At 69.8% G+C, this 26,946-nt stretch overlaps 8 protein-coding genes and 1 long non-coding RNA gene across 13 annotated transcripts; 5 read left to right on the top strand and 4 right to left on the bottom strand.

Moving 5' to 3' along the window:
- Positions 1–88: 88 nt before the first annotated feature.
- Positions 89–3,213, top strand: NEURL2 (neuralized E3 ubiquitin protein ligase 2). Its single transcript, XM_068700119.1, has 2 exons — positions 89–1,203; positions 2,998–3,213. The coding sequence occupies exons 1-2, from the start codon at positions 516–518 to the stop codon at positions 3,111–3,113; spliced, it is 804 nt and encodes a 267-aa protein (XP_068556220.1). The 5' UTR covers positions 89–515; the 3' UTR covers positions 3,114–3,213.
- Positions 3,214–4,284: 1,071 nt separating this feature from the next.
- On the bottom strand, positions 4,285–5,518 carry LOC137865247 (uncharacterized). Its single transcript, XR_011101843.1, has 2 exons — positions 4,769–5,518; positions 4,285–4,530 (listed from the first exon to the last, which is right to left on the bottom strand). It is a non-coding gene; the product is annotated as an uncharacterized lncRNA (long non-coding RNA).
- A 146-nt stretch (positions 5,519–5,664) lies between these two features.
- ACOT8 (acyl-CoA thioesterase 8) lies at positions 5,665–8,330 on the top strand. The gene is made up of 6 exons (XM_068700118.1): positions 5,665–5,824; positions 5,915–6,051; positions 6,690–6,915; positions 7,158–7,315; positions 7,643–7,834; positions 7,931–8,330. Exons 1-6 carry the CDS (start codon positions 5,742–5,744, stop codon positions 8,047–8,049), a joined length of 915 nt encoding a protein of 304 aa, XP_068556219.1. The 5' UTR covers positions 5,665–5,741; the 3' UTR covers positions 8,050–8,330.
- Positions 8,331–8,731: 401 nt separating this feature from the next.
- SNX21 (sorting nexin family member 21) lies at positions 8,732–11,354 on the bottom strand. 4 transcript variants are annotated; one of them, XM_068700105.1, is made up of 3 exons: positions 10,378–11,347; positions 10,150–10,304; positions 8,732–9,650 (listed from the first exon to the last, which is right to left on the bottom strand). In XM_068700105.1, the coding sequence occupies exons 1-3, from the start codon at positions 11,321–11,323 to the stop codon at positions 8,853–8,855; spliced, it is 1,899 nt and encodes a 632-aa protein (XP_068556206.1). In that variant the 5' UTR covers positions 11,324–11,347; the 3' UTR covers positions 8,732–8,852. The 4 variants fall into 4 exon arrangements, with proteins under 4 accessions (XP_068556206.1, XP_068556208.1, XP_068556209.1 ...); XM_068700107.1 differs by having other exon boundaries at positions 8,981–9,650; positions 10,157–10,304; positions 10,378–11,354; XM_068700108.1 differs by having other exon boundaries at positions 8,981–9,793; positions 10,150–10,354; positions 10,386–11,306.
- A 1,089-nt stretch (positions 11,355–12,443) lies between these two features.
- On the top strand, positions 12,444–14,411 carry TNNC2 (troponin C2, fast skeletal type). Its single transcript, XM_068700122.1, has 6 exons — positions 12,444–12,588; positions 13,385–13,436; positions 13,544–13,687; positions 13,764–13,878; positions 13,956–14,092; positions 14,166–14,411. Exons 1-6 carry the CDS (start codon positions 12,577–12,579, stop codon positions 14,195–14,197), a joined length of 492 nt encoding a protein of 163 aa, XP_068556223.1. The 5' UTR covers positions 12,444–12,576; the 3' UTR covers positions 14,198–14,411.
- A 141-nt stretch (positions 14,412–14,552) lies between these two features.
- Positions 14,553–15,958, top strand: LOC137865239 (regulator of G-protein signaling 9-binding protein-like). Its single transcript, XM_068700112.1, has 2 exons — positions 14,553–15,360; positions 15,449–15,958. Exons 1-2 carry the CDS (start codon positions 14,664–14,666, stop codon positions 15,859–15,861), a joined length of 1,110 nt encoding a protein of 369 aa, XP_068556213.1. The 5' UTR covers positions 14,553–14,663; the 3' UTR covers positions 15,862–15,958.
- A 164-nt stretch (positions 15,959–16,122) lies between these two features.
- Positions 16,123–17,382, bottom strand: UBE2C (ubiquitin conjugating enzyme E2 C). The gene is made up of 6 exons (XM_068700120.1): positions 17,210–17,382; positions 17,058–17,085; positions 16,900–16,986; positions 16,542–16,746; positions 16,396–16,455; positions 16,123–16,304 (listed from the first exon to the last, which is right to left on the bottom strand). The coding sequence occupies exons 1-6, from the start codon at positions 17,308–17,310 to the stop codon at positions 16,246–16,248; spliced, it is 540 nt and encodes a 179-aa protein (XP_068556221.1). The 5' UTR covers positions 17,311–17,382; the 3' UTR covers positions 16,123–16,245.
- Positions 17,383–17,572: 190 nt separating this feature from the next.
- On the bottom strand, positions 17,573–21,781 carry DNTTIP1 (deoxynucleotidyltransferase terminal interacting protein 1). Of its 2 annotated transcripts, XM_068700116.1 has the most exons (13): positions 21,622–21,781; positions 21,467–21,537; positions 21,250–21,346; positions 21,065–21,163; positions 20,737–20,805; positions 20,370–20,426; positions 20,084–20,145; positions 19,611–19,656; positions 19,092–19,150; positions 18,849–18,909; positions 18,469–18,540; positions 18,200–18,255; positions 17,573–17,759 (listed from the first exon to the last, which is right to left on the bottom strand). In XM_068700116.1, exons 1-13 carry the CDS (start codon positions 21,706–21,708, stop codon positions 17,615–17,617), a joined length of 981 nt encoding a protein of 326 aa, XP_068556217.1. In that variant the 5' UTR covers positions 21,709–21,781; the 3' UTR covers positions 17,573–17,614. The 2 variants fall into 2 exon arrangements, with proteins under 2 accessions (XP_068556217.1, XP_068556218.1); XM_068700117.1 differs by lacking the exon at positions 18,469–18,540.
- Positions 21,782–23,858: 2,077 nt separating this feature from the next.
- On the top strand, positions 23,859–26,435 carry LOC137865563 (uncharacterized). Its single transcript, XM_068700699.1, has 2 exons — positions 23,859–23,997; positions 25,536–26,435. The coding sequence occupies exons 1-2, from the start codon at positions 23,925–23,927 to the stop codon at positions 26,282–26,284; spliced, it is 822 nt and encodes a 273-aa protein (XP_068556800.1). The 5' UTR covers positions 23,859–23,924; the 3' UTR covers positions 26,285–26,435.
- Positions 26,436–26,946: the final 511 nt, after the last annotated feature.

The raw sequence follows: 26,946 nt of genomic DNA, 5'->3' as shown, positions 1-26,946 counted from the left end.
CCACGCCGCGCGCGGGTCCCGAGCTCGTGGGCGCCGCGTGACGCGGGGGGCACCGGCACGGAGCGGGGCGGCCCCGCACGGCACCGGCACCGGCACGGCACAGCCCGGCATGACACGGCCCGGCACGGCAATGCACAGCCCCGCCCGGTCCCCCCGTGGCAGCCCCACGCGTGGGCTCCGCGCCGCGGGACCGGGCCCAACCCCCCCCCGGGCCGGTGCCAGACCCCGGTGGTGCCGCAGCCCCGGGACCGCCGCCACAGCGCCCCGGGCAGCGGTGGGGCCGTGCGGCCATGCCCCGGGACAGGCGGCACCGGGGGCGGCGGGGCACGAGTGGGGGAGCACGGAGGGGTGGGGGGGTGGGGGTGGGTTGGGGGAGCACCCCCGGTCCCGGTCCCGGCCCCGGTCCCAGCCCTGGCCCCGCCGCCCCCCCCGGCCCCGAGCACTAGGACCCCCCGGCCCCGGCCGGCAGCAGCTGCCCGGAGCCGCCCGGGCCGGGTAAAAATAGCGGCGGGGCCATGGCGGAGCCCGCGGCCCCGGGGCGCCCCCCCGCCCGCTTCCACCGCGTGCACGGCGCCAACGTCCGCATGGACGCCGCCCGCACCCGCGCCACGCGCGTGGAGAGCTTCGCCAACGCGCTCTGCTTCAGCCAGGAGCCGCTGGCACCCGGCGAGATCTTCCTGGTGGAGATCGAGGAGAAGGAGCCGGGCTGGTGCGGCCACCTGCGCGTGGGGCTGACGGCCCACGACCCGCAGAGCCTGCCCGCGCTGCCCGAGTACTCGCTGCCCGACCTGGTCAGCCTGGGCGACTCCTGGGTGTTCGCCATCACCCGCAGCCACAACCGCGTGGCGCCGGACGGCGAGGAGGCGCCGCGGGAGCGGGGCCCGCTCTGGGCGCCCGAGCTGCTGATCGAGCGGCTGCGGATCCCCCGCGACAAGCTGGTGGGGCGCAGCCGGCCCGGCCGCTACAGCCACGTCCTGGACGAGCTGTACCGGACCAACGCGCTGCCCCCCACCGCCCGGCGCAGCCGCATCGGGGTGCTGTACGCCCCGCGGCCCGACGGCACCGCCGACATGCACATCGTCATCAACGGCGAGGACATGGGGCCCAGCGCCCGCGGGCTGCCCGCCGCCCGCCCGCTCTACGCCGTGGTCGACGTCTTCGCCTCCACCAAGAGCGTCCGGGTGATCCAGGTGGAATACGGCCGTGGGTATCTGCCCCCGCGGGCACAGAAACGGGGGGGGGGGAGGTGGTTACCCTGTGGCCTCACGGGCAGTGTCTGAGCGGGGCACGGGGCGTGGGGCACAGGGAAGCAGGCTGGGGTCCCTGCAGAGCACAGGTGGGACCCCCGGGGACCACTCATGGGTAGCTTCCATGGGCTGTGCTGCACCGTGCTGGGGCTGGGGGCATGGGAGCAGCTCCCCCATGTGTGGGCATGGAGCTGGTGGCACTGGGGCAGAGCCAGCCTGAGGGTCCCGTCCTGTCCCATCCCATCCCGTCCCGTCCTGTCCCGTCCCGTCCCACAGGCACGAGGCAGCCGGTGCCGTGGCCGTGCTGCTGTGGCACGTGAGCTGCCAGCCTGCGGTGCCGCCCGCACTTGGGCAATGTCCGGGCGTTCCTGGTGGTGCCAGCGAAGGCATCCCAGGCAGGGTGGGGAGGGGAAGCCCAGCGCGGTCACTGGCTCCTGTGAGCACTCAGGTGCTAATTAGCACCACGCAGGAAAAGCCAGCACGTGCTCAGAATTACGTGAGACGTGAGCCAGAAGGAAACCGAGCTCCTGGCTGGGCCGCCCTCACGCTGCCTACCCCCAATGTTTTATATAACTGGGAGATAATCGGCTGCCTGCATCACAAGGCCAGAAACAGCTCAGCGAGACACCAGCCCCGGGGCAGGCGGCCTCCTGCACCCAGCGCCTCTGCCACTGGCCCAAAGTTCAGCCGCTGCCATCCCAAGGCTGAACCCGGCGGTGCGGGGGGTGACCAGCACCCAGCTCCCTGCCGAGCTGGGCAGGCCGTGCTCCCGGCCCTCCGCAGATTTCGGCAGCTGCTGTTGCTGCAACACTTCCTCTGGGTTTACAAATCAGTTCGGGGGCTGACAGTGAAGTGAAACCCAGAGGGGAGCAGCCGGAGTGCAGCACTGCGAGGGGGCAGGGAGAGGGCAGGGAGCTGCCGGGGCCCAGGGCGGCTGCAGCTTCTCACCGAGCACTCAGGGCGCAGCAGCCTCGTGGCCCTGGCACGCAGAGATAAAGATAAGAGCTGCAGACGTCCCAGAGCAGCACAAGGCCAGGAGCCGGCGCGGCGCAGCAGAGCTTGGCTTTGCCTGCTGCTGTCTCGAGGCCCCGGCGGCCACGTGAGAGCGAGGGCAGCGTGACACCGTGGGCAGCGTGACACCGTGGGCAGCGTGACACCGTGGGCAGCGTGACGCTGTGGGCTGTGCTCCTCCTCGTGAGGAACCACGACCCGCAGGCAGGGAGCCAGCTCCGGGCTGTGTCGGCGAGCGGGGGCCACCCCCCACCCACACTGCTGGGGGCCGCCGCGAGCTCACAGAAGAGGAACGGCCGTGTCACAGCGCGGGGCAGGGGCCGAGCCCCGCGGGAAGGCAGGCGGCCCAGGAGCATCATGTGAGCCGTGCTGCGGGCAGGCTGCCGGAGAAGTTGCTCACGCAGTCTGGCAGGCGTGCAGCCCACCCGGGGGACGGGGATGAAAGGAAAACACCGCGTGGGCATGCGAGCCTCGCGGGGCCCACGTGGCAGCCCGGAGAGAAAACAAATGCAAAACAGCCAGAGTCGGGCAGCAATTAGGGTCAGAACTGCGCAGCTCTCCAGCTCTGCCCCTGGCTGGAGCGCCCGGCACAGCCCGAAGCTCTGTGGGCGAGAGCTGCCCTGCGGCACACAAACTCCCCAAATGCTGCCCAAAACCACGGGGCCAGTGGGGAGCCCCCCCCCATAGCCCTCTCGGCACACGGCAGCCCCAGCCCCTGCCTCTTTGTGCTCTCTCGCAGTGCCCTCGCTGCAGACGCTGTGCCGCCTGGTCATCCAGAAGCACGTCGTGCACCGCCTGGCCATCGACGGCCTGGACCTGCCCCCGCCGCTGAAGCACTTCTGCAAACACGAGTGAGGCGCCCGCGCCCCACAGGGACCTCCCCCCCCTCTCCGGGTACGGCTGCGCCCGGGGGCACCGCGGGGCAGAGCAATAAACACAACGCCTCCAGCCACGGCCTGAGCAGTGCTGGTGCAGGGGGCAGCAGACGGGGAGCGGTGCCGGGGGGGGCCGGGCAGGGGGTGCGGGTGCTGTATGCTCGGGCAGCTCCTCCTGGAGCCCTGAGCGGCTCCGAGCACTGCTGGGGGCCGGCACCAGTGGCCCCAGTGTGGGGTCCTGTGTCTGGTGAGAGCCTGCAGCACACACGGGGCTGCCCGGGAGGTGCGGGTGCTGCCGCAGGGTGTCCTGCCCGGCCCTGCTGCCCGGCCTCACGTGGAGGTAAATTACAGCCGGGCCCTGTCCCGGCCACGCAGTTTCGCTCTTGGGAAAGATGTTTACGCTGAGAAGGGGATGACTGATTTCCTGTGCTCCCCGTGAAGGGTGGGAGGGCCGGGCGCTGCCCCACGTGCAGGGAGCAGCCCCAGCGCCGCTGCCCCTCGGGCGCACACCGTGGCCGTGCAGCTGCTCGCGGCGGGAGGTTGGTGCCCGCTGTGGCCCCGGCTGCTGGGTGCTCCGGGGGGAGCCCAGGGCCCGAATCCCATCCCAGTCCGCACCACGGGCTCTGGCTGCGGGCCTGCACAGACCTTACAGGCTGCTCCCGACTGCAGCTGGTGCTGCCTGCCCAGAGCTGCACGGAGCCATCCCCAAGGGCAGGGGGTGCGCAAGGCGGGCAGGGCGGAAGGCAGAGCCTCCCAGGCAGAGCCTCCCGGTGGAAACGCAGCTGTGAGCTTGGAGCAAGGTGTGTTAGGAAACACGGCGCTATGTTTAGACAGCCAGATTTGATATTATCAGATTCTGTTACAAAACCTCGACTGGGAGGAAATCCCCGACCACGCGGCACTTCCACGGGGCCAGCTCCGAGGCCGAGGTGTTGGTGGGGCGCTGCTGGGGGCAGCACGGGGTGAGAGCCCCCAGCACCGTGCCGCTGCTCCCCACTGCCACACAGACCCCACGGCCACGGGATGCCACCCACTGTGCCCACAGCCTCGGGATAGCTGCACTGGGGGGAACCGAGCTCCCCCAGCACAGGGCAGCTGCTTCGGGCTGGGCACAGCCCCGCGTGCTCTTTTTGGTGTTTTTTCGTCCCCCACCCCCATGTTCAAAGCTCTGTGCTTCGCCGTGGTTTTGTTTGCACGGCTGTGACCCCCAGCGGCTCCCTGCTTCCACCCAGCGCGGAGGCGGCCGTGGGAGGGAGGGCGGGTTCCACTTTGGTTCCATTTTCGGAGGAATTAAGAGCAGCTGCCACGGCCAGACAAACAACCTCCCCGCCCGGGCAGCACTGCCAGCAGCACACATTGCCACCCACAGGATCCTGGGCACACGGGCTCACACCTAACTGCAGGGCAATGAAATTAAACGAGAGGTGAAATTAGAGAGGCAGGAGGAGGTGTCCGAAACCCTGGCGCAGCGAGGAGAGGCCCGGCTGCCCCGCTGGCAGGGGAGGGGCGGCCGCAGGGACACGGCAGCTCCCGGGCCGGTTCATTGGCGTTGCACAACTCGCAGCTGGGTGCTGGGGGACCTGCGGGCGCTGGCCGCGGATCACTCAGCTCCATCACATGCTGTTATCCCATCACCTCCTGCCCCACGCCACCCCGGGCTCGCTGCCAGCCGCGTTTCCTGCTGTCGGGTCAGCGGCTCCTTCCCCGTTACGGCCCGGCCAGGGACTCGTGGAGCTCCTCAGGCTGATCCCTGCCGCGGGGAAGGACGCCGCCTTGTGCCGCCGCCTGCCCGGCCCCTCTGGCTGCGAGGCGTCTCTCCCCGAGCCCAGCACAGCCCGGACGTGCGGGCCGGGCAGCAGGAGCCCGGGCTGGGCCCGCCCCGTGGGCATCCCCAGGGACCCGCCCGGTGCCTGCCGGCTGCGCTGAGCCGCCGCGGGGCCCCCCCGGCTCGGTGCAGCCATCCCGGGCTGCCTGAGGGGCTCGTCAGCCCCTCGCTGCCTCCCCTCGTTGCCCCCCGGGCGTTCCGCAGCCCCGCCCGGCTGCAGCCCCAAGGGCCCGGGAGCACCGAGCGCTCAGGGGCCGGCCCTGGAGGAGCCCCCGGGAGCTGCAGCCGCGGGCGGGCCCCGAACCCCCGCGGGGCTCCCGCAGGGGGCGGCCCCGGGCCCCTCGGACAGCCCCGTGCTGCAGGCGGGGCCCCGGAACCGGAACCGCCCTGCGCCGCGGCCGGGCCCCAACCGGAACCGGAACCGGAACCGGCACCGGTACCGGGTCCGCCGCGGGGGGGCCCTCTCCCCGCACGCCCCGCCCCCTCGCGGGGAAGCCGCCAATCACCGCCGGGCGCGCCGTGACGTCACGACGCCGGCAGCGCCCCCCTCAGGCGCTCAGCAGAGCTCCGAGCACCGCCCCCGCTCTCGGTCCCGCCCCCCTCCCGCGGGCTGGCCAATCACGGTCGTGCTCTGCGGATTGGCAGCTGGCCGGCCAACCGGCTCCGCGCTTTCCTCCACCCTCCCCCCGACCGACAGCGCGACGGACCAATCACCCGCCGCCTCCGCCGCGTGGGCGGTGCCTCCCGCCCCGCCGTCCGTGCCGGTTCCGGGTGGCCGCGGGGATGGCGGAGGCGGGCGGGGACCTGCGGGGAGCGCTCAGCGACACCGTGCTGAGCCTGGAGCGCCTGGACACCGACCTGTTCCGGTGCGCGGGGCCGGGCCGGGCCGCTCCCCCCCTGCCGCCCCCCCCCGGCCCCGCCGCCCCCCGCTGACGGCGCCGCCGCTGTCCCCTTAGGGGCCGGCACCACTGGGTGCCCGCCACGCGCCGCCTGTTCGGGGGGCAGATCGTGGGGCAGGCCCTGGTGGCGGCCGCGCACGCCGTGAGCCGCGATGAGCAGGTGCACTCCCTGCACTGCTACTTCGTCAGGGCAGGTGGGAACGGGGGGTGGGGGGGAACGGGGGGACACCGGGGGGACCGGGGAGAAATGGGGGGAACGGGGGGAACGGGGGGGCTGGGGGGCACTGGAGGGGAACGGGAGGGAACGAAGGAACCGGGGTGGGGCGGGGGGGATGGGGGGGAACGGGGGGCACCGGGAGGAACGGGGGCACCGGGGGGACCGGGGAGAAATGGGGGGCACCGGGGGAACGGGGGGGCTGGGGGGCACTGGAGGGTAACGGGAGGGAACGAGGGAACCAGGGGGGGTGGGGGGGAACGGGGGGCACCGGGAGGAACGGGGGGCACTGGGGGGAACCGGGGGCAACGGGGGGAACGGAGGGTACCGGAGGGGGCCGGGGGGGAACGGGGAGGCCGGGGAGCACTGGGGGGAGCTGGGGGGGAACGAGGGAACCGGGGAGACCGAGAGGAATGGAGGGCACCGGGAGGAATGGGGGGCACTGGGGGGGAACCGGGGGAGTCGGAGGGAACGGGGGCACCGGTGGGAACGGGGGGGGCCGGAGGGGCCAGGGCTGAGACCCCCCAAGCGGTGCCGCTGCCCGGGGGGGGCCGTGCCGGTCGGGGTGCCCCGAGCTGCGGCCGCCGCACGGTGCCGGGGCTGTGCTGTGTGTGCCAGGGGACCCCGCGGTGCCAGTGCTGTACCAGGTGGAGCGGACCCGCAGCGGGAGGAGCTTCTCGGTGCGCTCCGTGAAGGCCGTCCAGCACGGGCAGCCCATCCTCATCTGCCAGGCGTCCTTCCAGCTGTCCCAGCACAGCCCCCTGCAGCACCAGTTCTCCATGCCCGCCGTGCCGCCGCCCGAGGAGCTGCTGACCCAGGAGGAGCTCATCGCCAGGTTCCTGCAGTGAGTGGGGTGCTGGGGGCACGCGGCGCCTGCTGCTGGGCCTTGGGGAGGCGCGGGGGCAGAAGGGGATGGGAGAGGATCGCGGTGACGGCCTGCAGAGTTCTCAAACGCACGGGACGGGGACGGGACCGGGACCCTCCTGCCCCTCTGGGGGGCTCTGGGCTGAGTTTGCTGCTGTCAGCCCTGCCCTGGGCCTTCCCAGGACGCAGGGCACTGAGGTCACTTCTCCGTGTTGTCCGAAGGAATCCCAACTTGGCAGAGAAATACAGAAGGCGCCTCAACAAGATCCAAGCAGAAAATGTGCCGATTGACATCAAACCCGTCAACCCGCCGGATATATTCACCACGGAGCAGCAGGAGCCGAAGCAGCTCTTCTGGGTGCGAGCCCGCGGCTACATAGGTGGGCACTGCCCCGGGGGGCTCCTGCTGCTGCACGAGCCGGGGGTTGGGGCTGCGGCTGCACAGCACACTTGTGACACGGCTGGGGGGGTCGCGGCTCCCCGCTGTGCCCCAGGGCTGCGGGAAGCCTGGGGATCTCGGGGCTGAAGCAGCACGGGGCAGAGCCTGACACGGTGCCCGTTTGCCACATTGAGCCAGGGGCACGGCGAGGGCAGTGGGTGTAAAGCTGCCTGGTTCTGTTGGGTAACAGCCGGCCCTGGGGACACGGAGCTCAGAGCCACAGCTCCTGCCCAGGGCTGTCCCGCAGCACCACGCTGGTTCCTTGCAGGAGATGCTGACATGAAGGCGCACTGCTGCGTGGCCGCCTACATCTCGGACTACGCCTTCCTGGGCACGGCCTTGCTGCCCCACCGGCAGTACAACGTCAAGTTCATGGTGTCCCTCGACCACTCCATGTGGTTCCACGCTCCCTTCCGCGCTGACCACTGGATGCTCTACGAGTGCGAGAGCCCCTGGGCGGGTGAGTCCTGCCCGCTTCCTGGGCACCGCGTGGCCGAGGCCGGCCCTGCCCCGGCGGGGACCGGAGGGCTCGCGGTCTGACGGGCGCTGCCTGCAGGTGGGTGCCGAGGGCTGGTGCACGGGCGCCTGTGGCGCAGGGACGGGGTCCTGGCTGTCACCTGCGCGCAGGAAGGAGTCATCAGGGTGGAGCAGAAACCGACCCAGAGTAAACTCTAGCCAAGGGCGCCGGCGGCAGCGGTGGCACCAAGCTCCCTGTGCCGGGGCTGAGGCCTGCGGAGGAGCCTGCACCAAACTGGCCGTGGGCGAAGGCGGAACCCCGGGCAGCAGAGGAGGGAGCAGCAGAGAATGGGCTGAGGAGCCCGGCCTGCCGGAGGGCTGGTGCCAGCACCTCGGTGCTGAGCTGGACCTGCACGGGCAGCACTTCCACCGCCTGTCAGCGCGTAACGTGAGCTCAGCCAGCCTTCACCCAACGTAAATAAAGCCATCACGTGAACGGGCGAGCTGTCCCCTGGAGTTTGTCCCCTTGGCTCTGGGTGGCTGCGTGACTCCGAGGGAGCTTCTCGTGGCAGGGCAGCGTCAGGGCTCTGGGGGCGGCTGTGCCCTACGGCGGATGGGGTCAGAGGAGGGGAAAGCGCAACCGTGACAATCGTTGGCTTCCCCTTCTCACTTCTGCTCACCTCCCCGTACCCTCATGGATGAGCTGCCGCTGCTCCTGCTGCTGCACCTCGGCCTCCTCCTCAGGGCTGGGCGGGAGAGGGGCCCCAGCAGCCGCAGTGAAAGGGAACGAGGCCGTTCCCACCTCCTGGCCTGGGAGCCGTGAGAGCTTCCCACCGATGGGTGCCCCCGTGCAGTGCCGGAGGGGGAAGTGAAGCTGAGCAGACACAGCAGGAACCCCTGCTCCTTTTCCTACCAAGACTTTATTTAATAAAGTCCTTTTTATTATGTGTTACTGGAAGCTCCTGGCCAGAAGCCTTCCTGTCCCTTTAACGCGCTGCCTGTGCGTGCCGGCTGAACCCCATCTACCTCGGGCAGCCCCTGCAGGGAGCAGCTGGCCCCCCAGCAGGTGGTGCAGGCAGCGAGCACCCAGCGCCGGAGGAACTGACACAGAAAGTGCATTTTTGAGGGGCAGCTCCCAGAGGGGCTGGCCCCGCTCCCAGCCACCACGCGTGGGTTGTGCCGACACCGCTCTGCCTCCGTGCCCCATCCTCACCCTCGCTGCCCCGGCTCCCACCCTGGTGCCGCCGCCGTGCTGCCCCCACGGACCCTGAGCCCGGTGCCGGCCGGGGCCTCACTCGAGAGGCTCCTTGATCAGACACTCCTTCAGGCTGGGCTGCTGCTGCAGGGGCAGCCCGGCCTCCTGCAGGCCCTGCAGCCGGGCCTCCGAGCGCCGCTTGTCCTTGCCCACCTTCCAGGCCAGGTGGACGTGAGCCTGGAGGAAGGGCCCCAGCAGCGGGTGGCTGTCCTGGGCCTCCAGCAGCTGCAGCGCCTGCTCGCAGCAGCCGTGCGCCTCGCCCAGCTGGTCCAGCTCCTGGTGGCACACGGCCAGCCCGGCCAGCGTCAGCAGGAAGCGGCCGGAGCCGCAGACCCCCAGCCGCTCCTGCAGCCGGCAGGCGTTGGCCCAGGTGGCCAGGGCCTCGCGGTACATGCCGGTGCAGGTCAGGCGCTGGGCGGCACGCAGGTCCTGCAGGAAGAAGAACTCGAGGAACTCGGGGGAGCGGCGGATCTCGGCGATGGAGTGCAGGTGGGACAGGAACTGCTCGAAGGCTCGGCTGCGCTTGGCGATGGTCTCGGCCGTGAAGTTGCGCCGCAGCCTCTTCCTGGGGAAGGCGATGCCGGCCATGTCGCAGCCGAAGCGGCTGCGCAGGCGGCGGTTCAGCCGCTCGAAGTCCGAGTAGCGCCGGGCAATGGTGGCGGGCGCCTTGTCGAACTGGCCGGAGCGGATCAGGTAGATGGTGTAGAGCTGCAGGCAGGGAGCCGGGGGTCAGGGGGGCGCCGTGGAGGGGGACACGGCCTCCCGGTGGGGCCGGGACACAGCCAAGTGCACGCAGCAGAGGAGCCGCCGGGACAGGGACAGGGACAGGGACAGGGACAGGGACAGGGACGGGGATGCGGTGCCCCGCGCCGCCCTGCCCCGGGGCCGGGTTTGGCCCAGCAGAGCGAGCAGGCCCAGCCGGCTGTAGTTACCTGAGGCTCATCTGAGCCGCCAGCACCATCAGAGCAGCACAGGGAGAGACAGAGAGAAATCAGCGCCCACCCGCCCCGGGACGCCCGGCCGCAGGGGGCCCCGCGGCACGGCCCCGCGCGGGGCGCACTCACCACGTACTTGGAGGAGCGCTCGCTAACCACGCTGGCGCTGGTGACCTCGAAGAGCAGCCGCTGTGGTGCGAGGCTGCTCCGCGACTTCCTCCACAGCTCCTGCAGCTGGCGGGTCAGCAGGCTGCTGCCGGGGGGCTTCGCCGCCGCGTCCCACTCTGCGTGGGGACAGGGGCTCAGCGGGGGCACCGGGCCGCCCGGCCCCGTCCTGCCCGCGGGACACGGCCTCACCCCGGGGCTCCGCGTCCCGGCACCTGCCTCCGTTCTCTGCACCCACGGCCTCCCCCGTGGGCTCCGGCGGCTCCCCCGGCTCCTCGCCGGCGCCGTCCTCCTCGTCCTCGTCCTCGTCGCCGTCCTCGTCCTCGTGGCTGGCGAAGCTCAGGGTGCCGCTGAGGCGCGTGGACAGCCCCTCGGTGTCGTCCTCCAGCTCCGAGCTCTCGGGGCAGTCCTCGGCCTCGCCGCCGTCGTGCGCCCGCTCCTCCCTGGCGCCCTCAGCGCCCAGCGCGTGCCGCAGGCGGTGCAGGATGCGGGCGGCCATGCCCACGGCCGGGGGACGGCGACGACGGCTGGGCCCCGGCCGCCCCCGCCCGCCGGGACGGGCACCGGGCACGGGGCGGCTCCGGAGTGGCGGCGGGACCCGGCCCCGGCCCCCCCCCCCCCGGCCTGCCCGGAGCCCCGCTCCCGGCGCGGTGCGGCCCCGGCCCCCCCCCTCCCGGTGCTCCCGGTGCCCCCGGTGCCGGTGCCGGGGCCCCGCCGCCCTCCCCGCGCCGCGCCGGGCGGTGCCGAGCGATGGCCGCTCCGCCGCCCGTCCCGGGATCCTCCCTGCGCGGCTCCGCCTCCGCCGGGAACCCGGATCGCGGCGGGGCCGGCACGGCCCGGAACGGCCCCGAGCAGCACCGGGGCCCCGCTCCCTGCACTGCCCCGAGCGGGGATCAGCTCCCCGGTACCCCAAATACCCCCGGTGCCACAGTGCCCCGGTGCCCTCACACCCTGATGCCCTGATGCCCTCACACCCCAAATACCGCAGTGCCCCCATGCCCCAAGTGCCCCCGTGCCCCGATCCCGGGTCCCCGTCCCGCGGTGCCGTGTCCCCAGCAGCCCCCGGGCAGCCCCGGCCCCGCTGCCCTTGGCCCCCGGCCGGGCTCGCCACGCGCCCCCACGGCTGGGCTGCAGCCATGGCCGGCGTCAGGCGCTCGCCCGGCCTTATTTAGGGCCATTCCTGCTCCCTCCTCGCCACTTTCTTGGGAACGTCTATTAATATCGAGGAACCGGCCCAGCTGCTGCCATCGCTCTGCGCCCAGCGCCAGCGCCCCGCACCCTGCCCGGCTCTGCTGCGGGCCCGGGGTGCCCCAGGGCCACCCCCGGTACCCCATGTCGAGGGGCACACCGGGGGTCTCAGCTCCCGTGGGCAGCAGGGGGGATCCCGGCAGCCTCCCGCCCCTCCCCAGCACCGGGGAGCCCCCCAGGCCTGGTGCCGTGCTGCCTGCGCTGCCCTGAGCCCTCCTGGAGCCCCACGGGGCACGGGCCGCTTGGCCAGCGCGTCCCCCGAGCCGTTAGCCCTGGCAGCGGGACCCTGGCAGGGGCTGCGGCACTGGCGCCCGCGCCCTGGGCTGTGCTGGGAGCCTTCGAGGAGGCCCCGGGCAGGTTTCCACCCTGCCGACGGCACGAAGCGGCGCTGCCTTTTCCAGCCCCGTCTGTGATGAGGGAGTTGGGTGCCAGCAGTGCCAGCACCCACCGTGGGGGCCGGGTGCTCCTCGCCCACCCCGGGGCTGCACAGCCCTGCCACGGCCCAACCCTCATCGGGGGCTGGGGGCTGCAGGGGGCCTGCCCAGCACCAGAAACAGGGGTGAAGGGCAGGGGTGGGGGTGTTGGGCAGGGGTGGGCAGCTGGGGTGCTGCGGGGGGCGAGGGAGGGGACGGAGCCCGGCCCCTGAGCTGGCCGCCTGCCCCCAGCGGTGCCGCGGGCTTGGCGGGGGCACGTGTGGTGCCATCAGGACGTGCCCGTGGTGCCGGGTCCGGCACGGCCACACCGGGGAAGCCCCAGCCCCGGTGTTGGGGGGATGCCCCCGCTGGGGGGCTATTTTTAACCCCCTCCTTGCTGAGCTGCCCCGGGGCGGGGGGGCTGAGCAGGGGACGGAGCCACGTTCCTGCCAAGGCTCCGGTGTCCCTCCCCACAGGGCTTGAATTTCTATCCCGGCTTCAGACCCACGTTTAATCCCCAGCTCTTGGCCAATAACGCTTTGGCTAAATTAGGTAAAATGAGCCCGTTGCCAATGAGCGGGGCTGGATTTGCACCGGGGAGCTGATAGGCTGCCGGGCTGGGGGGCCAACGGCTGGGGGCACGGGGACACTACAAATTGGGGAGCCAGGGAGCTTCTGGGGGCTTCTGGTGCGTGCGGTGGTGACACCCTAGGGCAGGAGAGCAGCAGAGATGGCGTCAATGGTAAGAACCTCGGTGGTGCCGCGTGCCGGGGCGAGCTGCAGCTGGGCCGGGGGCGCTGGGCACCGCGGGCACCGGGGGATGCGGGGCTGTGCCAGGGCACCCCTGCGGGAAGGTCGGTGCCATGGGCTGCAGCTCTGGGGCTGGCCAAGGCGGGAGGTGGCAGGGGACATTGGGGCAGCGCAGGGCCCCTGCGGGACGTGCACCAGGGAGAAGAGGGCACTTGTCTGCCCGGGGAGCGAGCGGGTTCCTGGGGACATTGGAGCAGCCCCGGCCGGACCCGGGCTGTGCGAAGGCGCTGAAAGCTGAGCGCTGGGTCATGCGACACCGCCGCGGCCCCGCGCCGCCCGCGCCTCCAGGAGAAACCCGATCCTGGGCCGACAGGTGCCCGTGGATGCAGACCGCTGCTTCCTAAAAGGGGAGCCGAGGAGATCCCAAAAATAGTGCTGCGTGCCTGGGATGCCAAGGCAGCACGGGGGGGACGGTGGCCCCTGCGTCATGGAACCCCCAGCGAGCGGCCCTTGGGGTGGCTGTGTGGATGCTGGGCGGCAGCTGAGCCATGGGGGCTGCCTGGGGCCATGGCTCACCGCGGGCATGGGCAGCACCACGCACACCTCTCACCCCACTCCCACCTCCATCCCACATGCCGTAGGGCGGTGCTGTGCGAGGGCTCCATGGGGAGGCCAGGGGGTCCAGGACCTGACCCTGGGCAGAGCCCCGCTGCAGAGCCCCTGGTCCTGCTGCCCCCAGGCAGGGCCGTGCGAGGCCGGCGCTGACCCCTTCGCCCCTTGTCTTGCAGACGGACCAGCAGGCGGAGGCCCGCGCCTTCCTCAGCGAGGAGATGATCGCTGGTGAGCGAGGGCAGCGCCAGGGAGCGGGCTGGGGCCCGGCGGATGCGCAGGGCCAGGGCCCACCCCGGTGCCTGAGGCCCCATCCCCGACCCCCCCCATCCCCGCAGAGTTCAAGGCTGCCTTCGACATGTTTGATGCGGACGGCGGCGGGGACATCAGCACCAAGGAGCTGGGCACGGTGATGAGGATGCTGGGCCAGAACCCCACCAAGGAGGAGCTGGATGCCATCATCGAGGAGGTGGACGAGGATGGTGAGCGGCGGGTGGCGGGTGCTGGGGTGGCTGCCGGGGCCGGGGCCCTGACCTGAGCCACGCTTCCTCCCCGCAGGCAGCGGCACCATCGACTTCGAGGAGTTCCTGGTGATGATGGTGCGCCAGATGAAAGAGGACGCCAAGGGCAAGTCCGAGGAGGAGCTGGCCAACTGCTTCCGCATCTTCGACAAGTGAGTGGGGCGGCGCTGCCCGCGGTGCCTGCCCGCGGCGGCCGAGCGGGGCCCATCCTGGCCGTGCTCTCCCGCAGGAACGCGGACGGCTTCATCGACATCGAGGAGCTGGGCGAGATCCTCAGGGCCACCGGCGAGCACGTCACCGAGGAGGACATAGAAGACCTGATGAAGGACTCAGACAAGAACAACGACGGCCGCATCGACTTTGATGGTGAGCGGTGGCCCTGGCTGCAGCGGGCTGTGCGTGCAGCGCGGCGGGGGCTGACGGCGCCGCTCTCTTGCAGAGTTCCTGAAGATGATGGAGGGCGTGCAGTAAGGGACCAGACATTCCTCGGGCCAGCCGCTGCGCCCAGCCCCGCTCCGCCGCCGGGGGAGCAGCCCCGCCGCAGCGCCTGGCCCCGGCCGCCCACACAGCGGGAGCCCTGCCCGCACCGGGGCCCTGCTCTCGCCCTGTGGCCAGCGGCTGAGCTTTTCCTCGACGCTGTCAGATGTGGTTTATGGTTGAGCCTCATTAAAAGGGGAAAGGCTGAGCTGCTGGTACAGGATTACGCTGGGTTTGCACGGGGAGGGTGCTGCGGTGCTGTCCCCAGGGCAGGGGGGCGCAGGGATCCTCACGGAGGGATGCACCGTGCCACACCACGCTGTGCCATGCCCCACACCACGCCGTGCCGTGCCACACGGTGCCGCCTGGCTCACCACGAGGCCCTCATGCAGCAGGGCAGCGCGGGGCAGCGGTTCCCACGGGCTGCTGGGCAGGCGCCAGCGCTGAGCTCAGAGTTTCCATGCGGAGCGGCCGCTTCCCACAGCAGCGGGACGGGGAGCGTGGCCCCATTCCCACAGGCTGGGGGTCCCGGCCAGCAGCGCCTGCAGGGCTGCTCCTGCCCGCTCCAGTGGGAGCTTGGAGGATGCAGGGGGGGCAGCATCACCCCGGGGCCCTGTGGGCCTGCAGGGAAGGAGGTGGGGACCTGGCAATAAGGTGGGGGACAGCAGCAGCCCCCCCAGCAGGGGTTAAGGCGATGCTGGAGCAGCTCCGTCCAGGGAGCCCGAGCCAGCCCAGCCCATGCCAGAGCTCCCCGGGGACCTGCGGCCTCACACAGCCTCTGCAGCCGGGGAGGAGCGCAGCCATGGGGGCGCCAGGGGCGAGGGCAGAGCTCCCGGGTTCAGGAAGTGCCCAGTGCCCGTGGGGAGAGCGGGACCGGCCCCACACCGGGCCCTGCTGCAGAGCCCAGCACGTCCTCACAGAGCCAGGGGCCACCGCAGCCGGGCTGCATCCAGATCCCTCCCCTATGGCACCGGGACGAGGGGCTGCGTGCGGGGCACGGGGGGCAGTGGGGACGTGCGTGGCCGCCCAGGCTGCTCTCTGCAAGGCGGCGGCCGGGCACCGGCAGCTGGTGCTGCAGCTGGGGGGCAGCGCCGACGGCCCCCGGCTGCGCGAGGAGCGGCGCGGGAGGAGCGCGGAGGCGCGGGAGCTCAGCGCCGGTAAGGGACCCGCACGGCGGGCGGGGGGCACACAGGGGGTGCCCCGGCTGGAGGAGCAGGGACCCCCTCAGTGCCCCCCGTCCCGCAGGGCTGCGGAGCGCGCTGCTGGCGGGGCTGCGGCAGGCGGCGAGCCCCGAGGAGCGGCGGGAGCTGGAGCGGCTGTGGGTGCTCTTCCTCTCCGCCCTGGAGCTGTTCCTGCAGGACCTGCGCCAGGCCCAGCGCCTCTGCCGCCTCTTCTCCCTGCAGGGGGGCGGCGCGGCCCTGCTGCGCACCGGGCTGGGGGGCCGGCGGGGGGGGGGCCCCGAGCAGCCCCCGGCCCCGCCATGCCTGGAGGAGGAGATGGAGCAGGTGAGGGCCGTGCTGGCGGAGATGGAGAGCACGGCCAACATCCCCCTCTGGACGGTGGAGGCCACGCAGGCGGCAGGGCCGGGGGGGCTGGGTGCAGCCCCCACATCCCAGGGGCCAGGGCCTCGTGCAGGGCCCTGCTGCAGGGTCCTGTGAGCTGGGGCAGCAGGGCCAGCCCCCCACAATGGAGCCCCGTGTGTCCCCACCGCCCCAGGAGCTGTCCTGGGGACTGTTAATAAAGCCCCCCTGACCCCACGGGTGTCCGTGTCCCTTCCTCTCCCTGCCACGCTCACAGGGGGGTGCGGGGCTGCTGCCTCAGGGACGGGGCAGCCCCCCCACAGCAGCCCCCACCCCCAGCACAGCTGCCCAGCACCGCAGGACCTCTGAATGCAGCAAAACCTTCAGGGAGATGGGGGACGAGTTATAAACGTGCGTTTATTTATACATTAACCGTAGCTCGGACTCCAAAATTAACTTAAAAACAGCCTATGATACAGAACGGCGGGGGGGGGACGGGGACAGGGGGCGGCGCAGCAGGGGTCAGGTTTCCTTGCTCTTGGCCTGCTTGGCGTACGTCTCCCGCAGGTACTTCTTGAAGGCTGCGGAGAGAGGGGGCTGGGGGCTCAGGGCCGGGGGGGGGGGCAGCAGGGCAGGGCCAGGGGCTGCGCCGCCGCCCCCGGGGGCACTCACCCGCTTGGTTCTTCCACAGCTCGGCCGCGTGCGTGTTCAGGGGGCTCTCGATGTTGGGCTCTGTGGGACGAGGGCTGGGTGAGCGGGGTGCCCGTTGCGGGGGTCCCCGTTGCGGGGTCCCCGTCCCGTCCCCGCCCCATCCCCACCTGCCAGCAGGCTCTGGATGGACAGCAGGATGGTGCGCACGTCGTACAGCGCCGACCACTTGTCCTTCAGGATGTCCAGGCAGATGTTGCCCTGCGGGTCCACGTTGGGGTGGTAGCAGGGCGTGAGGAAGCGCACGGTGGGCGCGTTGTAGGGGTACCCGCTGGGGAACTCCAGAGACAGCTTGTAGCGAAGCTCCTCGTACACCTGGGGGCGGCACTTAGCGGGGGGGCGGGGGGGGACGGGGGAGGGGAACCGGGAGAGGGGAACCGGGAGGGAACCGGGGGAAAATGGGAGGGAACCGGGGGAGGACCAGGGGGTCCCGGGGGGGGCACCGGGGGGTCCCGGGCTGCCGCTCACCGTGCCGGCCGCGCCGTCGATGGTGCCGATCCAGCGGAAGAGGTTGTCGGACTCGGGGAAGGCGGAGATGCCTTTGTCCCCGGACATCTGCGGGGCAGCGCCGTCAGCAACCGGCACCGGGACCGGCCCCGAGCCCCGAGCCCCGGCCCCCCACTCACCATCAGCGTCATCAGCTCCTGCTGCAGCCTGAGGGGGAAGCGGGCGGGTTACCGACAGCGGCACCGGCACCGGGCGGGCAACCGCGACCGGCAGCGGGCCGTTACCGAGCCGTTACCGTTACCGGGCCGTTACCGGGCAGCCCCGGGCTCACCTCTTCCCCACCGAGCCGCGCGCAGCCGGGGGCCCGGCCTCGGCCCCTTTCCTGGCGGCGGCTCCGTGCGCGGCGGCGGGGTCGGCGTTCTGCGAGGCCATGGCGGCTCCGTGCGGCTCCGCTGCGGCCCCGCTGGGTGCCGGGCCCGGCCCCGCCCCCTTCCCGCGCCCGTTTGAATGTTTCAAACCGGCCCCGCGCGGACCAATCGGAGCGCGGCAGCCCCGGCGCCGGCCAATGGGCGCCCGCCGAGGACGCGGTTGCCGTGGAGACGGCGGGAGGCCCCGCCCCTCCCCGCGAGGCGCAGGCGCAGAGGCGCGGCGCAGGTCCCGCCCCCGCGAGCTCTTAAAGGGGCAGGCGCAGGAGGCGGGTGCGAAGCAGCGGCTTTATTGGGGGGGGGGGGGGGGCTCAGGGCGCGGGGGGGCCGTCGGGGGGCGGCGGGGGGGGGTCGCCCCCCTCGCGCAGCGTCTCCATGTACTTCTGCATCTTCTCCGTCATCCACAGCGGCGGCACGAACGGCTTCAGCTCCTCCAGCCGCAGCTCGCCCGAGTCCCTGCGGGCACAGCACGGGGTCAGCGGGAACGGGGGGGCACCGGGGGGGCACCGGGGGGGCACCGGGGGGGAAACCAGGCTGGGGAGGGGGGTGGGCACCGGGCTGGGGGGGACACCGGGCCAAGGGGGGACACTGGTGGGGGGCACCGGGCTGAGGGCGACACTGGGCCAGATGGGCACTGGGCTGGGGGGTACAGGGGTGAGCGGGCACCAGGGAAGACACCGGGGGGGGGGCACCGGGCATGGGGGGGGCTTAAGGGTGAGGGGGCACCGGGGGGGGCACAGGGCACCGGGGTGAGGGGGCAGCAGGAGGGACACCGGGATGGGGGGGACACCAGGGGGGACACCGGGATGGGGGGGACACTGGGCTGAGGGGGCACCGGGGGGGCACGGGGCTGGGGGTGGGCACCGGGGGGGGCTCTGTGCCGGGGGTCCCCTCACCTGTAGTCGTCGCTGGCAGCCAGGTCGCGGATGTCCTCCTCCAGCAGCAGGTAGGCCTGCGCGGGGCGAGACGGGCGCTGGGCACGGCGGGGCAGGGGGGGGGCAGCGGCACCGGGAGCGCCCCCCCCCCCCCCAACCCCCCTCACCCCCCAGCAGCACACCCAGGGGGTGCCCGGGGTGCCGAGCACCCGGCAGCGCCCCTGCCCCTGCCCCTGCCTGTGCCTGTCCTGCCGGCGGCCTCCCGCGGCGCGCGGCCGGGCCGTACTCACCATCTTGCCCCCAGTGGCCCTCATGTGCTGCTGCTCTGCCAGCCAGTGCTTATCCTGCGGGTCGGCTGCGTACTGCAATAAAGCAGCGAGGGCCTGGCTGAGCGCGGGCGATGCTCCCCCCCACCCAGCTCGGACCCCCCACCTCTTGCTGGGATGGAGCCCAGCCCGCGCTCGGGGGCTGGCGGAGGGGGGCACGGCCCTGCCTGGCCTCGCCTCGGAGGGAGCCCTGGCTGCGGGCGGTGGCCGTGTGCCCCGGCGGTGTGCCCTGAGACGAGACGGGGCCGTGGAGGAATCGCCGAGCGAGACAAAGCTCCCGGCTCCCATCACCGACAGCTGCCGAGAGAACCCCGAGGAGGAAGCGTCCCGCCGCGGAGCCTGACCTTAAAGAGGTGGGGATGCTTGATGTAGAGCCGCCCTCTTGTTCCTCCCATCCCGAGAGCTCTGAAAGAGGAACACGAGGGGGGCGTTAGAGCCGGGCGGAGGGGGGCTGCGCGGCACGGGGACACCTCCTCTCCTCCCCAGCCCTTCCTACTGCTTCCGAGGCAGAGAAGTGAAGTGACGGAGGAGTCTTACGGGCTCCTGCCTTGGAGACACCACCCTCCATCAACAGGGCCGTTCCTTACTTGTTTGCTCGAGATCCCAGCACAAAGGTTGTGGTTTCAGTCAGTCGGGATGGATCCCACTACAGAGCAATTGGAAAAGGGGCAGCATTAGAAATGAAGCTGGTGCCGGCCAGTGCTCCACGAGCCTCGGCGCTCTGACGGGGAACCTCAGAACCGCCCCTCGGCTTGGGAGGGAGCCACAGACCTCTGGATTGCCTCAGAGGAGGGAGCCTGCTGCTATCAACCTGCGCTGATCTAAGCGGTTTCCCCCAGGGGAAACACTTGTGGGATCCTCCTGGCTACTGCTACGGCTCGCCTGGGTCTGCTAACAGCTGCAGCACAGCACAGAGCTACGGGCTACAGTGTCTGGAGGAGGCAAGAAAGGCTCCCAGGCACTTCTCTTCTCGCTTCTCTCCCGGCACTGCAGCGGCCCGGCAGGGCACAGCCCCGGGCCTGTCCTGAGCTGCCACCAGGCAGGGCTCTGCGGGAGGAAGCGAAGGGGAGGAGAGGGTGAGCCCAGCGGCGTCGGCCAGCCAGTACCTTTGGTCCATCCCTTCTCACGGGCTCAGAGACTTTGAGCTTCCACCTACGGGGAAGGAAAACGAAGTAAGGGTGGGTCCTGGGGGGGTCAATAAAGACACCGCGAGCTCCCAGCAGCAGGGGTCTGAGTTCCAGCCCTTCCAGACCCCCTCCCACCTCCCTGCAGTGCCCGCCTCCGGACCCTCACCTCTGCTGCACAATCTCTCTCTCCCCCCCCCCGCTGCCAGGGTCCCCCCGCTGCCCGTGACCCACCCGTCTCACAGCCCCCCCTGAACCACCCGTCTGGACCAAACTGCTTCCCGGCAGGGCAGGCCTCTGCCTCCTGCAGCTGTACCTCAGCCCCAGCCTTGCCCTCTCACGCCTCCCACACCTCCCCGTGGTGCCGGGCAGGAGCTCCGGGCAGGGTTTCCCTGCTCCCTGTCTCAGCCGGCCTCGGCTCCCCCACACCCCCTGCAGCTCGGGGCCGTACTCACGCAGCCATGCCCGAGACCCCGCGATCATTCGACAGGCTCTGTCCCGGAGGCCGTCCCTTTCTCTGCAGGGAATAAAGTCTCTCATCAGCACGAGGGGAGAGAACCCTTTCGTTTCTCTGTCCCCTCTTTGGGAAGCTGCTCTTTTAACTGTGTGCACTAACGCTGGCTGCCACAAGAGCAAGCTCCTCTGAGCCATCACAGAAGCCGCTCACATGCAGCGAGGAACAGCCAGGAGCGAGGCACCGACCTTCCCAAACATACAGTCCCTTGGGGAAAGCTCTCCTACCTTTTTGGGGACTGGGCTTCCGCGACGGTTCAAGTCTTCATCCAACTGCCGGGCACGCTGGAAGAGGAATGGCGATAACAGGGGCTGTGCCTGGGGGCTGTGGTGCTCTCTGGGCTCCCCCTCCCACCCCACCCAACGCTCCCAGCTTCAGCTCCTCGCAGCTGCTGGGCAGGGAGGTCTCGGTGACAGCCCCACTTTGCTGCTCTGCAGCTTTCTGAGACAGAGCTGCGCAGCCCACCTAAAGCCCACTCCCACTCCTCTAATCTGACAGACAAGGAACAGGCAGAGAACGGGGCAGTTCCAGCCCCTCCACGCGCTCCTCCCAGCTCCTACACATCACTGAATCTCTGGGAACGACGACTTTTACCTTTGGTCCTGCCTGCTCGTGGGGCAGCCTGGGCACAACCTTTTTGCCGTCAGAGAACAGCAGCTTGGCCTGCAGGAGGAGAGGGGGGGGTTACCTGGCTGTGGGGACCCGGCAGCACCCCCTGCTCTGCCCTGTGAAGGCGATCTGCGTGCAGAGGTCGCTCTGAGCAGAGGGTCCCAGCCAGGAGACGTTTCAAGGCTGTGGCCGGGGATCTCACACCCGGCCCACCACAGGGTGGCCACCACAGAACCCAACGCCCCGGGGGTGGCCGCCCCAGGGCCCCCCCCCTGCCCCATTCTCAGCGTGCTGCCTCGCTCGCTGCGCCCACCTGCTCCAGGCAGCTCCGGCACGTCTCCTGGATGAGCTGCTCGGGGTCCACCTCCTCCCCGACGTTATCGCGCACGTTGGCAGCGGCCTTCTGGAAGAACTGGGGGGTGGCATAGGAGGGGTGGGGGGGGTGAGCACCCAGCGGCCCGGCCGGGCCGGCAGCACGCAGCCCCCCGCGGCTCTCACCTTCATGTACTTGTTGAAGACCCCCCGGATCTCCTCGTTGATGCTGGGCTGCAGCACGGCCCGCAGCAGCTCCATGGACACGGCCGGGTCGGTGAAGCTGCGGGCGGAGGGGGGGGGGGGTCAGGAAAAGGGGGGCGGAGTGGGAGGGGGCGCGGGGCCCGGCCGGGCCGCCCCCTCCTGGCCCCCCGGTGCCGGTCCCCCGGTGCCGGTGCCGTACCTGGTGGTCATCTGCGAGCGCCGGCCGCGCCGCTGCACCTGCCGGTGCTTGATCATGATGTTCCAGGGGCTCTGCGGGACATCGCCGTCAGCCGCCCGCCCGCCGCCTCCACCGCCACCGCCCCGCCGCGCCCCAGCGCCCCCCGCCCGCCTCACCGAGCCCCCCGGCTGCTCCTCCGCCTCCCCCGGGCCCTCCTCGCCCGGCGGCCCCGGCTGCTGCTCCGCGTCGCGGGCGGCGCCCATCGCGCCCCGCTCCCGGCCCGCGGCCGCGCGGCACCCGGAAGGCCCCGGCCCCGCCTCGGGACGTCATCGGGCGGCGACGGGCGGAAGCGGCGTTGCCATGGCAACGGCACCGGAACCGCCACCGCCACCGGGCCCGGGCCTTGGGTGCGGGGCCACCGGGCTGAGCCTGCTGCCGGGACAGGCAGAGTGCTCGGCGGGCGTGGTGGTGGCAGCAGGGTGGGTTGGGGCTTCCGAGAGAAAGAAAATAAATAAATAAAATAAAATAAATAAATAAAATCAATTAAATAAATAAAATAAAATAAAAAAATAAATAAAATAAATAAAATAAATAAATAAAATCAATCAGATAAATCAACGAGACTCAGAGACACAACATTGCGGCCCTCCCGCCGTGTGCCCAGGGGCTGCTGCAGGGCTGGTGAAGCCCCGGCTGTGTTTTGGTGCTGCCAATTCCAGAGAATCAGCCCCAGACCCGTGTCCGTGCCCCTCCCCTGCCCGCACCTGCCTGCGGCCTCCCCCCTGCCCGTGTGGTCAGACTGTTTCACCTGGCTGAGGTCGGGCGGCACAAACTGCCCCTGCCGTGTGGCCGTGCCAGTCACCGTGCTGCCACGGCTTCATTTTGTCAGTATCGGGCTTTTTATGTGCAATCCTGGTTGCTCCAAGTTATGAGCAACTTTATTTGCACAATCAGGGATGCACAGAAGATTCTGTTCTTCCCGAGTACTTCCTGAGCAGGTTGGCTCTTGCTCGGTAGTTTGTGCTTTGTTCCTTTTTTTTATTATTTTTTTTTTCCTGCAGTAGATGAGCAGCTGTGGATTTGTAAAGGAGCAAGGACGGTGCCCGTCAAAGCAGTGCCCCCGGGAGCCCTCCTCAGGGAGCTGCTCTGCCGCTCGGGTCACACCGAGAGTCCCGGCTGCTCGCACCGGCCGGGTTTCACCCCGCGCCTTAGTCATTATTTGAGGTAGGGAGGAAGTAGATAGGAATCTGTGGCTAAGGAGTAATGGAGATAATTGCAGAGTTGTCATTACCGGCCCCTGCAACGTCTCATCCGGGGTGCTCGGGGGCCGGTGTGTGTCAGTGCCGGCTGCAGCCGGTGCCACCGCTGGGTGCTCGGGTCCGGCAGCGTGCCAGGCAGAGACCGGGGAGCTGCAGCCACTGAGGGGCTGTGCAGGGGCTGATCCAGTGCTCTGGGGGCTGGGGAGGGGCTTTGGGAGGCAAATCTGGCACACTCTGTGTAACCTGGCTGTGGAGCTACGGCATCGAGACCTGCAAAAGGGGCCTGGGGATTTTTGGGGATGGATTTTCCAAGGCTCCCCGCGGCACCTGGGCCATGCTGGGGGTCCCTCAGAGCACCATGTGCCCAGGGGTGGTGTGGGAGGCAGCAGGGCGCAGGGGTGGCACGGCACAAGGCCCTGCTCAGCACCGCTGGCTGCAGCAATGGGGGCACCTGCCTGGGTAGGGCCTGGGGCTGTGACGCACGGAGTGCGGGAACGTGGCAGACACGGGAAGTCTGCGGGGAAATAGCACGGGAATTGAGTCACGGCCACAAGGAGAGGAGGAAACCTGCACTTAGAGCAGGGAGCCGTCCTCCCACGCAGGTTGGGCAGCACGGGCCCTGCACCTGCCCACTTCCAGGCATGCAGCCCCCGCACTGCCCCGCACGTCACCTTCTGCAGCTGGCCGTGCTGCGGCACAGTGCTCTGCCTGACAAGAGAACTTCTTCCAGCTGTTTGTAAAGCATAAAAAATCACAAAGCCAACAGTGCAAATGTCTGTGCACGGAGCGCTGAGCTCCTCGGGGTGATGGGACGCTGCTTCGCGCCTTCCAGGGCACTGCCTGGAGCCGGGAAAGTGCCCCAGGGGGAAAGCACTTTTGGCAGCCCAAACACCCGCAGAGGGGAAGACGCCTGCGAAGAACAAAGAACGGACCAAAGTGAGCCTCGAGGGAGGGCCGGCTCACAGCCTCGAGCAGCAGTAAAGCCTCCAGGGGCTGCCTGCAGCGCGTGGCCGTGCTGCCCAGCATCCTCTCCCACTGCTCCGTGGCACTGCAGCCGGGGTGCCGCTGGTGTCCTGAGTGTCTCCGTGGTGAGCAGCGGTGTTGTGACGGGACGTGGGACGTGGGAGGTTCCCGGGGCCGCCTCCTTGGCCCTCGCCGCCTCTCCCGGGGGGGAACCTTAAATCCCCGCCCGGCGCCACCCGGGCACTCGCGCTGGCAGCATGTGGGTGAGCGGCAGCCTCCTGCTGGGGCTCCTGGCCCTGAGCACCCCGCTGCGCGCCGCGCCTGCCGCAGGTGAGCACCGCACGCCCCGAGGAGGCAGCCTGGGTCTTGGGAGTTGTGTGTGTTGGTGTCTGCTTTAACCCCGGCGTTCAGGAGAGCTTTCTGCTGAGACTTGCAGCCCTCGTGAGGTTTAACCCTTGCTTACGTCTTGGGATCTTTGAGTTCTGCCAGGCATTAAAAGCCGGGCAAATGCTGCTCAGGGTGCCTGCTGCGCTCCAGCCAAGGCTCCTCTCGCATTCTCTGACATCCTCCTGAGGCTGCTCCTGGTGCCATCGGCCGGGATGGGTGCCGTGCTGAGCACCAGGAGGGTGCAGCCTGGCGCTGCCCAGCCCCAGCAGCTGTGGGGCTGGGGGCTGCTGGCACCGGGGGTCTCTTTTTTGGGGAGTGCCCAGATGGGGGATGGAGCCTGCAGCCACGGCGCTGCTGGGGAGCTGCTCCCCGTGTCTCGCCGGGCAGAAGCAGCTCCCGTGGCAGAGCCCAGGGCTGCCGTGGGCTGGACCAAGCCAGAGGCAGGAGAGAGACGAGACCTTGGCTGGGCAGGGAGGGGCTGAGGGGGCTGTCACCCATGGGGGCCGCAGCCACGACTGCTTTGCTCTGGGCATTCCTGAATCAGAACAGAAGCAGGCAGCTGCCAGAGCCTGTGCAGGGCAAGTGCTAGCACAGGGATGTCCCTGCGTGCTGGCTGCACCTTGGCTGCCCGCTCCCTGCTCGTGGCACGCTGCAGGCACGGTCACAGCCACCCCCCGAGGGGAGCACACGTCTGGAAGGGGAAATTCCCTCAGAACAATTATTTTTCATTCCTTTTTTTTTCTTTTTTCTTTTTCCTTTTTGTCTCTTCCCCTCGGGTGTAATGGCGAACTTCCAAAGAAATGAAAATTGCATTTCTTCCTGAGTGAACAGTGAGCTGATTTTTAGAGCAGTGTTTAAAATTCCGCTGAGCCTTTTCTTCCAGAATGCTCCCGTGCTTGCTGCCACTTGGGCTGTTTTATTTTAAAGCTTAAACGACCAGGCAATAACGGCTCAGCGTGGGCCAGATGTGCTGCTGCTCCGTGATGAGGTGCTGGGGCCATTGCACTCTAATGGAAACGCGTCTGCAGAAATGTCTCCATCGTTTTCTGAACGTTTTTCTCTAGAAACCTGAATTTCTTTTGGCCTTGGTTACAGGCTGTTTTAAAGCTCATGCTATAGCTTACCTTTTTCCAGCAAGCCAGTGGTTTTGATGCCTTCATCCTAATACTTTGGTCCCGTTCCCTGTTTTAGAGATCTGCCAGGTGATGCACGGCAGCAGCGAGTTGCGCGCTGCAGCTCCGTTTCTGGGCTCTCTTGTTGCTGCTCAGCAGGAAGGTGCCCGTGCTTCAGAAGCACACTTAGCAACGTGCCCGTGCCCTGGCTGAGCACCTCACCCCCTCACTCTGTGTCTCTGTGTTGCTGCTGTCCGCATCTCCCCCCCTCCCGTTTCCTCCACCCCTCCTTCGGGGGCTGCCCGGGTGGCTCCTGCTGGCACCCGGGGGCTCTCCGGGCGCTGACGGCCCCGTTCTCTTCCCACCCAGGGGTGCCCGGAGCAGCCTCCGCCGTCCCCGCGACTCGGCCGTGTCCGGAGGACGCCCTGCACCGGGAGGAGCCCGGCCCCGCGGCCGGGGGGCTGCAGCCGGGGGCAGAGCGGGGCAGCGCGGAGCAGCCCCCGCGCGGGGCATGGCTGGGGACTGGAGCTGAGAGTGGAGGGAAGCCCACCCCGGGGAGCAAACCTCTGCTGCGGGAGAAGCCGGAGACCGGGAGGAAACCCAGTGCGGGGAAGAAGCCGGCGTGCGGGGGGAAGGCGGAGGCTGGGGAAAAGCCAAAGACTGAGTCAAAGCCAGGGGCAGGGGGGGGAACGCAGAGCGCGGGGAAAACGGAGAGCAGGGAAAAGCCGGAGGCTGGGGGGAAGCCGGAGGCTGGGGAGACAGCTGTGGTGGCAGAGAAACCAGAGGCGGCAGGGAAACCGGAGGCTGGGGAGAAGCCGGAGAGTGGGGAGAAGCCCGAGGCGGGGGAGAAGCCCGAGTCTGACCACGGAGACAGCGAGGAGGGCGACGACGGCGACGACGATGATGATGACGACGATGAGGAGGAGGAAGAGGAAAAGAAGCATGAACATGAGGGTGAGGATGATGATGGCTACGATGATGATGATGATGACTACGATGACGATGATGATGAAGATGAAGGCGAGGGTGGCAATCGCTATAGAGAGGATGACAGATACAGTGACGATGATGATGGTGAAGAATACGGTGGTGGTGACGGCAGTGACGACGCTTGGTGACCGATGCTGCAGGGCCAGGAGTGCCTGTGGTGGGTGGGCGCGTGGGGCAGCAGCCCCCTGCCCCCTGCCTCCACCTCTGCCTTGCTCTGCCAGGGCTGGCCCTGGGCACCAACGTCGCCTTGGGCAGGACCTTCTCGTTCCTAATAAACCCCCCTTGGGCCACTGGCTCAGCACCTCAAGCTGTCCCTTGTCACAGTGCCTGCATGGCACGGCCACCTGGGGCAGCCCCAGCCCTGCTGGAGCTCCCACGCTGGGGCTCTTCACAGTGATTCGGACACCGAGGCAGAGCCCCGGGGGCAGCACAGCCCAGGCTCACGTCTGGGACCAGCAGAGCTTCCCCGGGCCAGGACAGCCCCCTGTGGGGTCCCCACAGCCCCCTGAGGATTCCTGGCCCCAGGGCACCTCCCAAAGCAGCTGTGCTGGCAGGGCTCGGCCAGGTCCCGGGCACGGGCTCGTGTGTCCCTTGGAGCCTCGCTGTGCCCGCAGCACCGTGACCACGACTCGCAGCGGGGTCAGGAGCTGGGGGAGCACCGCTCACGGCGCTCAGGTGCGGCTCCAACACAGCCCCTGGTGCCTGGGGGCTCTGGGGTCCTGCCTGCAGCAGCTGGAAGCCTGCTGGTGCTGTGAGAGGAGCCGTTCCCAGCTGCAGACACAGAAACACC

This window comes from Anas acuta, chromosome 16, assembly GCF_963932015.1.
Source record: "Anas acuta chromosome 16, bAnaAcu1.1, whole genome shotgun sequence".
NCBI lineage: Eukaryota > Metazoa > Chordata > Aves > Anseriformes > Anatidae > Anas > Anas acuta.
This window is presented reverse-complemented; position numbering and strand designations above follow the sequence as displayed.

Excerpts from the sequence above, each read along its gene's own strand:
- NEURL2 (XM_068700119.1), top strand. The coding sequence starts at position 516 with ATGGCGGAGCCCGCGGCCCCGGGGCGCCCCCCCGCCCGCTTCCACCGC. Across the intron at positions 1,204-2,997 it reads GATCCAGGTGGAATACGGCC|TGCCCTCGCTGCAGACGCTG; the intron begins GTGGGTATCTGC and ends GCTCTCTCGCAG.
- ACOT8 (XM_068700118.1), top strand. The coding sequence starts at position 5,742 with ATGGCGGAGGCGGGCGGGGACCTGCGGGGAGCGCTCAGCGACACCGTG. Across the intron at positions 6,052-6,689 it reads CTGCTACTTCGTCAGGGCAG|GGGACCCCGCGGTGCCAGTG; the intron begins GTGGGAACGGGG and ends TGTGTGTGCCAG. Across the intron at positions 7,835-7,930 it reads GTGCGAGAGCCCCTGGGCGG|GTGGGTGCCGAGGGCTGGTG; the intron begins GTGAGTCCTGCC and ends CGCTGCCTGCAG.
- SNX21 (XM_068700105.1), bottom strand. The coding sequence starts at position 11,323 with ATGGCTGCAGCCCAGCCGTGGGGGCGCGTGGCGAGCCCGGCCGGGGGC. Across the intron at positions 10,305-10,377 it reads CCGGGACGCGGAGCCCCGGG|AGTGGGACGCGGCGGCGAAG; the intron begins GTGAGGCCGTGT and ends GTCCCCACGCAG. Across the intron at positions 9,651-10,149 it reads AGCGCTCCTCCAAGTACGTG|GAAGAGGCTGCGGCGCAACT; the intron begins GTGAGTGCGCCC and ends CGCCTTCCCCAG.
- TNNC2 (XM_068700122.1), top strand. Across the intron at positions 13,437-13,543 it reads CAGCGAGGAGATGATCGCTG|AGTTCAAGGCTGCCTTCGAC; the intron begins GTGAGCGAGGGC and ends CCATCCCCGCAG. Across the intron at positions 14,093-14,165 it reads CGGCCGCATCGACTTTGATG|AGTTCCTGAAGATGATGGAG; the intron begins GTGAGCGGTGGC and ends GCTCTCTTGCAG.
- LOC137865239 (XM_068700112.1), top strand. The coding sequence starts at position 14,664 with ATGCGGAGCGGCCGCTTCCCACAGCAGCGGGACGGGGAGCGTGGCCCC. Across the intron at positions 15,361-15,448 it reads GGCGCGGGAGCTCAGCGCCG|GGCTGCGGAGCGCGCTGCTG; the intron begins GTAAGGGACCCG and ends CCCGTCCCGCAG.
- UBE2C (XM_068700120.1), bottom strand. The coding sequence starts at position 17,310 with ATGGCCTCGCAGAACGCCGACCCCGCCGCCGCGCACGGAGCCGCCGCC. Across the intron at positions 16,747-16,899 it reads TCGACGGCGCGGCCGGCACG|GTGTACGAGGAGCTTCGCTA; the intron begins GTGAGCGGCAGC and ends TGCCGCCCCCAG. Across the intron at positions 16,456-16,541 it reads CATCCAGAGCCTGCTGGCAG|AGCCCAACATCGAGAGCCCC; the intron begins GTGGGGATGGGG and ends CTCGTCCCACAG.
- DNTTIP1 (XM_068700116.1), bottom strand. The coding sequence starts at position 21,708 with ATGGGCGCCGCCCGCGACGCGGAGCAGCAGCCGGGGCCGCCGGGCGAG. Across the intron at positions 20,146-20,369 it reads GAAGCCCAGTCCCCAAAAAG|AGAAAGGGACGGCCTCCGGG; the intron begins GTAGGAGAGCTT and ends TATTCCCTGCAG. Across the intron at positions 18,541-18,848 it reads AGCATCCCCACCTCTTTAAG|TACGCAGCCGACCCGCAGGA; the intron begins GTCAGGCTCCGC and ends GCTTTATTGCAG.
- LOC137865563 (XM_068700699.1), top strand. The coding sequence starts at position 23,925 with ATGTGGGTGAGCGGCAGCCTCCTGCTGGGGCTCCTGGCCCTGAGCACC. Across the intron at positions 23,998-25,535 it reads GCGCGCCGCGCCTGCCGCAG|GGGTGCCCGGAGCAGCCTCC; the intron begins GTGAGCACCGCA and ends CTTCCCACCCAG.